Below are 11,547 nucleotides of genomic sequence, written 5' to 3'. Positions count from 1 at the left end.
ATAAAGGAGGAAGAACACGAAATAGTCTTTTACAAAATTCACTTAATATCACAAAAACAATCAAATTGTAGATTTTAATTCACAAACTTATCAATCAAGAACTAAGAACCCTTTTCAAGAATTTCACCAAGTTATTAATCAATAAAACTTAGAAACGGGGGCAAGAAGTTCAATCAACAATTAATTTAAATAGTTGACAAATTCAATATTATCAAACTATTAAAAAATAAATTCACTAAATTCAATCCGTTTTTTTTTTTAAACTAAAAAGTTATGTTAATACTTAATTGATGAATATGAGTTTCAAAAAAGAAAAAGAAAAAAAAAACAACAACAACATTAACTTTTCCATTATTAATCAAATTTAAAATCGAACTCATAAAATCATCCATTAAGAATTAAAGGAAAAAAAACTGATAATTAAAACCAAGAACCGCCGGTAAGACTTTAATCGGTAATTGACCGATACCTTCGCCCAACGGCAACTCTAGTCAGTCATTAACCGAAAGTCTTGATGGGTAAAACTTGCAGCAACTAAAGACCTAATTCTTTCTATCGGTCTTTAACTTTTTTCCAGTGGATTTCATCACATTGGTGGACTTTTGTCAAGAATGTTGAACTGAACATCCTTATTTTTGACAATAATAGAACTAAAGTTTTTTTTTCTTAAAAAAAAACTTTAGGAAACCACGTTCAATCAAAATAATCAACCAAATAAAAATTTACTTTAATCCACCACTAGCACATCATTCATAATCAGTGATGGGTATGTCAAATACCACAGACAAGAATACAGGTTGCAAGAACACATATTGCTAAAGAAAAAAAAATGACCGTCGAGATTTCCATCCTACCGTCGATGAGTTTACAATGCTACTATAGTAAGCCGACCATTTTTTTAAAAAAAATTCTTTAAATTCTTTATCGAAACCAAAATTTAATCAACAATGCCAATGGAAAATGCATAAACTAACAATCCAACATGAAATCCATGCTCTGATACCACTTGTTAGCATAAATTCTTTATATCTATATTGAATAGATAAACCATAGAATCATTCATGTCAAATTGTCAAAAATAACATACCGGATTCCATTGCAAAATTGATGATAGCTTCAAGATGATGATGGATGACAATGGTCTTCCTCAACCAAAAGTCCAAATGACTCCGAATAACATTGATGTCCAGCCTTTGGGCAAAAAAATACCAATGGTAAATGGTACTCTCAATGTAGTAATCAAAGTACTGATAATTAACTATGTAAAAAATAAATAAATTAATTAAAAAAAAAAAAAAAAAAGCCTATCTTTGGACCGACTACTTTTCACATGAGCAATCCTTATAATTGTCACATACTCATTACCACATGCATACCCACAATTTGGCCAAATAGTTATCTTCCTTTGGGAAGATAATTATCCACATAAATTCATGAATATGCACATCTTATATTTCATAATTAAAACGATCTAGATAATAGATGCTACTTTGGTAACATATTATTTTTTACCAATTCAATCTAAAATATAAGATACAATAATATAATAATACTATTGTACAAAAAAACAAAGGAGGAAGAACACCAATTAGTCTTTTATAAAATTCACTTAATAATTGCATACACATAATACAATTAAAGTAACATAAACATGTGAATATCACAAAAAAAAATCCAATTGTAGATTTTAATTCACAAACTTATAAATCAAAAACTAAGAACCCTTTTCAAGAATTTTACCAAGTTGTTAATCAATAAAACCTAGAAACGCGGGCAAGAAGTTCAATCAACAATTAATCCAAATAGTTGACAAATTCAATATTATCAAACTATTAAAAAATAAATCCACTAAATTCACTAAATTCAATCAGTTTTTTTTTAACCTTAAAAAAAAATAACCAGTGTCCAAAATTATCAATCACAATTCAGTTTTTTTTTAAACTCATATTCATCAATTAAGTATTAACATAACTTTTCAGTTAAAAAAAAAAAAAGAAAAAAAAAACAGCGACAACATTAACTTTTCCATTATTAATCAAATTTAAAACCGAACTCATAAAGTCATCCATTAAGAACTAAAGAAAAAAAAACTGATAATTAAAACCAAGAACCGCCGGCAAGACTTTAATCGGTAATTGACCAATACCTTCGCCCACAACTCCAGTCAGTCATTAACTGAAAATCTTGATGGGTAAAACTTGCAGCAACTAAAGACTTAACTCCTTCGATCAGTCTTTAACTTTTTTCCGGTGGATTTCATCACATTGGTGGACTTTTATCAAGAATGTTGAACTGAACATCCTTAGTTTTGGTAATAATAGAACTAAAGTTTTTTTTTTCCTTAAAAAAAACTTTAGGAAACCACATTCAATCAAAATAATCAACCAAAAAAAATTCACTTTAATCCACCACTAGCACATCATTCATAATCGGTGATGGGTATGCCAAATACGACAAACAAGAATACGGGTTGCAAGAACACATATTGCCAAAGCAAAAAATGACCGCCGAGATTTTCATCCTACCGTCGATGAGTTTACAACATAGTAAGCCGACCATTTTTTTAAAAAAAAATTCTTTAAATTCTTTACCGAAACCAAAATTTAATAAACAATGCCAATGGAAAATGCATAAACTAACAATCCAACATGAAATTCATTCTCTGATACCACTTGTTAGCATAAATTCTTTACCCTAGGATCATTCATGTCAAATTGTCAAAAATAACCTACCGGATTCCATTGCAAAATTGATGATAGCTTCAAGATGATGATGAATGACTATAGTCTTCCTCAACCAAAACTCTGAATGCCTTAGTGGGATCTCTCTAGATGGGATTCAAGAAAGAAGTGCTTATTGTTTTGGTATATTGGGGACTATAGCCTAAGGTCTCTCTTTATATACTAGTTCAATTAGGGTTCCCATTAAACCCTAATTAACTAGGAATGGGCTTCTACCATTAAGTTCATACTCAATTAGGAATCTAGAACCTTAATTAATTAGATCACATAATAGGGTCAAATCTAATAAAATAACCCAATGTGATAAATTATTAATTCACATACATAGCTCATACTTTAATTAAACATATTATTATTTAAATATGTCTACCATATTCTATTTAATAATTTTCTTCCTTTTTCTTAAAGTGTTTATCTTTTTCATCTATATACATATATGCCACGTGATTGTGAATGTTATTGGTTGTTACACTCTTTTTGTGATTAATTTGGAATTTAGGGTCTTGATACTTCTTTAATTTGGAATAAGGTTCTTTAATTAAATTTAGTTTTTGATTCAATATCCCCTCTCTAGTTGAAAGAATGTAGTTTCTTTCGTTTGTCTTTTCTTAGCTCTTTTTTTTTTAAAAAAAAATATATATATTATTTTTAAACAAAGATACTTCACTTACTTCTGTGCATACACCTGCAAGTTTGATACTAAAACGTTGAGTGATCAATACTTTTTTGTATGGTCAAATTTGCATCAACGTTTCGATCTTTGAAATGAATTTTGAACTGTAATGTGTTGTATCAATAGTGCTATTGTTTGCAAAAGAGCTACATATGCCAAATTCCTTTCTTGTTATTTTTAATGGATGGATTCTTGGCAAGCATCGAGGTAAGTGATTGCTTTTAATTTATAGCTTTGGGTTAGTTTCCATTCTTCTTGCAGTTTGATTTGATCTTTATAATCTTTAGTTATCCACATAAGAAGATGAATTTATTTCTTGAATTCTTAAGAGAACTAGTTTTATGCTCAAGGTTGAGAACATTTTAGCCATTGGCCATAATGGTTGTGCTGAAACTCATAGCCTTATGAGCATGGAAAGGTAAAAGTTGCACTATATGTTGAATCTAGAGTTTCATAGGAGAGGTAAAAGTTTGTTTTACAATTACAAAGTTTTTTGTTTTGGTGTCTCTACATAATTGATTTCCAACTTCTACTGTAGTAAGTTTGTTTTATGTTTTAGGGGAGTTTTAACTCCTAGAGATGTTAATCGTGTTCATAAGCCATGCACGACACTTGTGGAGGCACTTGGGGCTATGCAAATAGAAGGGCATCTTAAGAACTGAGACATGGATCATAAGGGATGACTATTGCTTAAGGAAAATGAAATAACATCCCAATTAACATTATTCTACTTAGTTTGGTTTAGTTCATGAAGTTCAATTTCCATGTTGTCTTTATTTTTATGATAGGTACTAAGTTATGTAATTTTGGTTTAGATCATGAAGTTCAGTTGGGTGTTACATGGTGTAATGTATTTATGGCGGTCTAAAGAATGATTAAGTACACATATAGATAACTTGAGTTGTTTGTGCTTTTTCCTTATAATGAAAATTGGGAACCCCGAACATTGTATGTAGAAGAAGTAGCATAACTGAAGATACAAATGGGTTCTTCAAACTTATAAAACGATTTGTTGCAGTTTGAAGAACATAATCAAATGATAGATTAGTTGTTTTGGATCAAATTTATGAATCTCTGCTATTAACTGGTGGTGAAATATAAATAGATCTTGAAAAGAAAACTTTGTTAAGTGTGTAGGCCTTTTTTTCCTTCAAGTTTTTACTATTGCTCGAGACTATACTCCTTGCATTATGATCATAAGTGTTTGATGGACATCAATCCCTTGTTTTAAGTTGTTTAAGGGTCTAAGGGTGTTGGGGACAAGGAATAGAGTTGTGAATTTTGAAGATGGAAGTTCATATCAACTATTAATTTGGTGTTTTATTTACTCTATGATAATATAACAATGAACAGGGAAAAAAAAGAAGACTCTTTAAATTGGAAGTTGGTTCAAATTTGTATTTCTTGTCTTACCTCTTATTTGTTATTTTGTCTATTAATATAATATTTCTATAGTAAATTTATCGATTATTAATGAAGAACATATTTTCAAGTTGTTTTGAGAGTCAAAATGACAATTATACACTTTTTACGTAGTTTTGAGATTCAAAGTTATATTTAGATACTTTTCAAGTTGTTTTGGAAGCCAAACAGATGCTAATTCACTTTTTATGTAGGTGGATAAAATGATACCTTTACACGTGGAAAGATCAAAGAGGAAAGCTCAATTTCATGATATGCTATAATCCTCAACATTTGATAAATTTTGTATTTTGTGAACGTTGTATAGTTGCAAATTGCACTTGATGTATTTCTTGTTATTATTGGATAATTTATTTAGTTTCTAATGTAAATTGACTACTAAATTTCAATAATGAAAAGGAAGTCATTGTATTTAAAGCATACATTATATAGTATTTCATGTGTTTATTTAGTTGAAAACAAGTGCTTGTAATGTAAATGGGCATAACTTCAATGTTGTTTGTTATAGCATAAGATTAAAGTTTTATATATATATATATGATATAATAACCTTAAAAAAAGGTTACCATAGGTCAAAGAACGCATTAAGAAAATGCTATTATATAGTAAAGATGGCATTGAGTCAAGCTATTATATGTTAAAGATAGCTTTTAATGACTAACGCTATTGAATATTTTTAAGTCCATATGTACATATTATATCTTCATACTCTACTATAGCATCCATTATAACTTTACGAAAAAACTATAAAAAATCTCAGACTTTTAATAATATGGACTTTCAAGATCTTTAATAAAAGTTATAAAAAGTTATTTATAGTATTTTTTTTATTAGCTATCGTAGCCATTATTTTTTAGAGTGAGTTTCCTAAATTTGAAAATTTGTGGCCAGTAGTTTATGTACTTGTGCTTGTCCACTTGTGATTATAATTTATTTTGAATATGATAGCATCTTAAGTTGGTGGTATAAAATATAATTGAGATAAATAATGTTCATTAAAAAAATTGGGATAAATAACGTTGATTTGACACCACTATGTTAGCTAAATTAAAATATAAAATTTAAGTGTGAAGATGAGCGTAGTTTAAACTTGTATAAATTATATTTTCTTAATTAAGTGATGAAAAGTTTTAATCTCAAACAAAAATTAAACAACATTTTAAAAAAACATATAAATCAATTTAAAGCGGAAACTAACCATTATTCAAAACAAAAATAATAAATAAATAAAGTGGAAACTAACTAAAAGTACCAAAACTATAAATAATAAAACAGATACAATCAAATGTTGTTTCGTTTTGCAATAATATAAGTGATGGCTCGATGTACGATTGTTGGGAGAGAAAAAAAACTATTAACATACTATTTCTTTTAATAGTTATTTTTTATAATAAATATTTAGTTAGTTATGTAAATAATTATTTTAATGTTTATCAATGTGTTTACAAAATATATAGAAATTTTAATATTCATATTTATCATTATAATTGCTTTAGACATGAAGTTTATACCAAGTGTAACTAGTTTTTGGGTTGAGTGTTTCTGGTCAAAGCTTTATGAATTGGCTATTATTATGTTTAGTTTTAACCAAACTCATTTACCCATTTATTATAAGAATTAACTTTTGTTTATTACTAATTATCCCAAAAAAAAAACTTTTGTTTATTACTAACATATTTTATTAAAAAATTATGCATTATATATTGGGGAAAAAATGCTATAAGGTACTACGAGGGTAGAGTACTATAACATATTGTAGAGTAGAATAAGATATATCCAAACATGAGTTTCGCAAGCTCAACTAGCACAAAGATTATACTATCGACCTCATGTCAGAGGTTCGATTCTCCACCAAACAGTAATTGTCAAAAGAAAAATATATGAATTTGGCTAAGCTAATTCATACTTCTTTAAACCATTAAAATTAATTATCTTACTTCTTTTTTAGTTTAATCAATTCTTTTACTTGTTTATTCATAAGATACAATGGACAACATTATAGTACACCTAGCCATAGGAACCAGAGATGAAAATGAAAAATGCAAATTTGAAGTAATGGAAGATCAATTGTACAAATTACTTAAGATTCAATAACGGTATGGTAAAATGAACTAATATAGACATAAGAAGGAAATTTTGCACAAAATTTAAACAGGTTGAAAACTGAAAAATAAATAAATAATAATAAAGGAATCAGCCAAAAGAAAAAAAGAAAAAAAGAGATGAGATGAGGATTGTGTGGAAGGTGGAAGGTCTCCAATGGCGGTGCATTTTCCACATTCAAAGGTTCCATCTTTGACAATCACCTCCAAAGCTGACTCATTCTATTATCAGTATATAAGATATTTTTTTCCCCAGTTTGTAACATCAAAATTATTAATTACCCATTTAATTAATTTATTAAAGCAGCCTTTGTCTAACCACATAACCCCTCATTGCTTCGCTTCTCTTCTCTTCTCCTTTGACTGGACTCAACCACCCCCCTGTAACAGGCCTAGCATTATTTTAAAATTGTTTTTGTTTTTTAAATTTAGTTAAGAATTCATCAATAAAGTTTATTTTAAAAAACATAAAATAAAAAACCAAATAATTACTAAAAAGGACCTCGGTTGTTTACATCCGAATTCAACTTCATAAAATAACACGCAAGAGATAAAGCTTAGATTCTTCAGATGAAAAGAAAGAGAAAAGAACATACAGATGCAGCTCTAGACAAAGAAAGACGGCACTTCTGCTTTTTCTTTGTTGTGTTTATCTCAATATGGTTTGATCCTACGAGATGCTGACCACTTGATTATTGCTAGAATCGAATCAAGGCAGGAATAGTATGGCTAAAATACACATATTCATCATAAACAAGAGCCAAAAAATGGGAAGCGAACAATGTCTAGTTTTAATTACAGAAACAAAAACTTGGCGAGGTACTACGAAAGCTAGGAAATAACATGGAGAACAATGACTTATGAGAATTTCGGTTTTGGCACGGGCGAGGGCGAGGTTTCGGGATGCAGGGGGCCAAGCTTTTGAATCCAATGGAGGAGCCCTTTCTTATGGTCTTGGAAACTAGACAGAGGGTTACCTAATAAATTCAGTGTCCCATCATGGGCAAGTGAAGATTCAAATTGCTCTAGTACCTTCACAATCTGCCAAAAATCGGGTCTCTTGTCTGGTTGTAGCGACCAACATTGCTCGATTAAAGCTCGCATCGCCAATGGACAATCACTTGAGATAACAGGCCTAAGATTCTGAAAAACCAAATGCATACAGTTTCTTTTAGTTTTGTTGAAAGAATATAATATACAACTACAGGTTGTAATTTGTAAGCTACTTCTATCATAGAGAAACTTGGGGTATCTAAGAAAATCTAATAGTTACTTTCACCAAGATAAATTGTCATACCCTTTTTGCTCGAAATGCCAAAAAAGAAAAAGCTTATTTATATGCACCCCATCTAATCGTTAAGTGACAAGAACTCGATAAAACAACATTTGGCGTTGAGAAACTTGTATAGTATTTAAATCGTAACAAAGCAGCCCCAAGCTTTGGGACTAAACAATCTCTACGAAACATAAAAACTTGGTTTTTTTTTTTCCCAACTAGTAGCTTATCCTCTGAGCATATTCTGCAACAAAGCCAACTGTATACTAATGATACTACCAAACCTAAAATGAAACTTCATCTACTACCTATACTGAAGGGATATCTCATCATCAATAATTGATGTGAATGAACTCAGTTTTCTGCCAACTATGATTGAGATGCTTCTCGGATCCAAAGACTTTTCTTTCAAAGATATTAACAACTAATATCGAATTAAATTTCATCTTCAACTTTACAGTTGTAACATTTTCAAAGCAGCGCCCCATATCAAGCATTGATATTTGTGCGACTACAAGGAATAAGATTCAAAACACGAACAATTCGATGAATAAGCGCAACTTTTATCTGATCACATGCAGGAAAAATTAGGCAACTCATTATATAAACATGGAACATGTGAACTTCCCAAAGGAAACATAGAATAGGTATCAATCAAACACCATGACTCACACGATAATCCTAAAGAAGAAGATAGTGAAGGAACACGTGATTAATTAAAACTAACCTTATTCACAACAGCAAAGGCTGCTTGAATGGGAGTCATATCCTCGTATGGAATTGCACCAGACACCATTTCCCACAACATAAGTCCAAAGCTGTACACATCGACCTTTCGACTACAAGGTTTATGTTTGATCATCTCCGGTGCCATCCATCGATAAGTTCCGGGATCATCAGCTAATGGGTCAAAAAAGGCCTCAGGACAAGCTATACCAAAATCTGCAATTTTCAAGTGGAAGTCTTCATCAATAAGAACATTCTCAGGCTTGAGATCCCGATGAATTACACCTTGTGAGTGAAGGTATTCCATGCCACGAGCGACATCTAAAGCAAATTCAATTAGTTTTTGCAAAGGGAGGGATTGGTGCTCAAGCTTGTGTAAGTATGCCCTTAATGATCCTCGAGACAAATATTCAGTAATGACACAGTATACAGGTGGGTTCCTACAAGCAGCTACAAACTGCAACAGAAAACAAACATCAAGAAAAACCGAAAAAGTTGCTATAAAGTTACAAACATCATTTACAATCTGACGATTGATTTACCTTTATAACATTTGGATGATGGAGACGAGATAAAAGGGTAACTTCCCTAGTGAATTGCTTCTCCAATCGAGAAGCAAGCGTTCCGTTTTCATCATCATCGGGCACTCTAATAATTTTAACAGCAACAGGTTCATCATTGTATTTTCCATGATAAAGACGACTGTGAGCTCCATGAGCAAACCTTAACCCAACAAACAACTTGGAGAGATCAACAGTCCAGTCATCGGCTGTTTCGACCGCGGTGACTTTTCCACCACCAGAATCGAAATATTTGGTCCAGGAAGAGTCCTTCCGGAACTTTGACTTATCACCCCTTTTCCCTGAAGATAGGAGTTTCAGGGGACTGGTATTCAGCGATGACTTGGAATCGGCCAATTTTGAATCTTGAGGGTCCTTGTTGAATAGCTTGTTCTTGAATTCCTTAGTTCGTTCTCTAAGTCGAGGAGTTGGAGTTGAGAATCTCTTACTATCGGATTTTGCTTCCTTGAAAACTTCAGAGAGGTTGCTTTCGGGAAGAGGAGACAGAGACCTCTGTTTATTGGATATGAAACTTCGTTGAATCTTCGAAATATCAGGATTTGGTTTCTGGGTTGATGAAGCAGATTGAGGCCTCGATTTCAAGCCGGAATTGCGAGGTGGTTCGACGATGAAAGGAACTGGGTTCAATCTTAATGAGTCCCATCGATGATAAACTGTGTGAGAAAACTTCGTTCTCCTAAGCCAAGAATTAGCCTCTTCGTCCATTTTTTTTCTCCCGATTCCTGCAATTCCTCGAGGAAACCCCCCTAAAAGCTCTTGCAACAACAGACGTTCTTGATTTTCTCCCCCACCTCCTCAGGAGGAGGACTAAATTGAAGTTGGGTTGTAGGAAACAAAAGGGTAAGATTGATTTGATGGCCCCAAAAGCTGGAATTATTCAAACCCATCAAAGAACACTAACGAAGAAACATTCTTTGTTTTATCAAATTAAAGAAGTATTGAGATCCACAAAGACCCAACTCAATAAATAATCGAGATTCTGGATCCCCTAAATCCTATTCCTCCCACCAGCAAAACAATCGCGTGAAGTAAAAACCAACTACCAGAAACAGGGATGCCTCTCAAGCTACAAAGCAGCAAAGTTCTATTTAACACCAAACTCCCTTCCTCCTTAATCCAACTTTTTAATTTGGTTTCAAAGTCAAACTCCACCTTGAGTAAAAGGTCTGGCAAATCCCACACAGAGATCCAAAATAAATAAAATTCCAAAAGATAACAAATAAATAAATAACTCCTCCTTTTACTATTCAAACAAGATGATTAACCAGAATCCGGACAAAAGATAAAAAAATAATTCCAAATACAGAAAATAAAAAGAACCCATTTCCCCGAACCCCAAAACAAGCAGTAAGAAGAAAAACCCATGAAGAATCAATACCTTACCTGAATGAAACATGTCGACAACCTTTCAATTGACTCCGCATTCGCTGAAGAAATCCGTAGAATGATGGAGAAGACGAACAAAAACAAAGAAACCCATCTGTTCGGCGAGAAGGGGGTTAGAAATTAAAATAGAATTCAGAAATGGAGGATTTAGTTTGGGCTTGAATTTCCGTCGTTGTAGAAGAAAAAAGTAATTTACGTATTTTAGTGGGGAAGCAAAAGAAGGAGAAGAATGAGGGGCGGTAGTAAATAAGATTCCATAGAAGGGGATATTTTTTCCTTGACGGAGACAGGGTATTAAGGCTCCGTTTGGCTATCTGCTCTAAAATAATCCCAAAGCTTCTTTTTCTAGATTTTAAAAACCAATTAAATCTGTTATACTCAAACAAAAAAGAAAACCCAAAAAAAGAAGGGAAAAAACACACACACACACGCAATTAAATTGAAAAATAATTTGCTTTAAATTCTCTTAGGATTATTTTTTTTCTTTAAAAAAAAACAGTAAAACATTTATGAGTTCAAATCCTCTGCCTCAAATTTGTATTAAAAAAATATATGTATTATTAATAGAAAAATTAACTTTTTAGTTGGAGCAATCGAATGTTTGGAGCCAACTTAAAGTTGGTGAACCCCATATTTGGAT

The 11,547-nt window shown here is 31.6% G+C and overlaps 1 protein-coding gene across 2 annotated transcripts; it reads right to left on the bottom strand.

The window, feature by feature from the left end:
- Positions 1–7,448: 7,448 nt before the first annotated feature.
- On the bottom strand, positions 7,449–11,179 carry LOC120073391 (serine/threonine/tyrosine-protein kinase HT1). 2 transcript variants are annotated; one of them, XM_039026228.1, is made up of 4 exons: positions 10,900–11,179; positions 9,483–10,687; positions 8,942–9,397; positions 7,449–8,081 (listed from the first exon to the last, which is right to left on the bottom strand). In XM_039026228.1, exons 2-4 carry the CDS (start codon positions 10,224–10,226, stop codon positions 7,797–7,799), a joined length of 1,485 nt encoding a protein of 494 aa, XP_038882156.1. In that variant the 5' UTR covers positions 10,227–10,687; positions 10,900–11,179; the 3' UTR covers positions 7,449–7,796. The 2 variants fall into 2 exon arrangements, with proteins under 2 accessions (XP_038882156.1, XP_038882155.1); XM_039026227.1 differs by having other exon boundaries at positions 10,905–11,179.
- Between the last annotated feature and the right edge of the window lie 368 nt (positions 11,180–11,547).

The sequence above is a fragment of the Benincasa hispida genome, chromosome 3 (genome assembly GCF_009727055.1).
Source record: "Benincasa hispida cultivar B227 chromosome 3, ASM972705v1, whole genome shotgun sequence".
NCBI classification, from domain to species: domain Eukaryota; kingdom Viridiplantae; phylum Streptophyta; class Magnoliopsida; order Cucurbitales; family Cucurbitaceae; genus Benincasa; species Benincasa hispida.
Note: the sequence above shows the minus strand (reverse complement) of the source record. Positions and strands in the feature narration are given on the sequence as shown.

What these genes read in the sequence shown, in the direction of transcription:
- LOC120073391 (XM_039026228.1), bottom strand. Translation starts at nt 10,226, where the DNA reads ATGGACGAAGAGGCTAATTCTTGGCTTAGGAGAACGAAGTTTTCTCAC. An exon ending in ATCATCCAAATGTTATAAAG is followed by an intron (nt 9,398 to 9,482) that starts GTAAATCAATCG and finishes TTTCTGTTGCAG; the next exon opens with TTTGTAGCTGCTTGTAGGAA. An exon ending in CCTTTGCTGTTGTGAATAAG is followed by an intron (nt 8,082 to 8,941) that starts GTTAGTTTTAAT and finishes TTGGTTTTTCAG; the next exon opens with AATCTTAGGCCTGTTATCTC.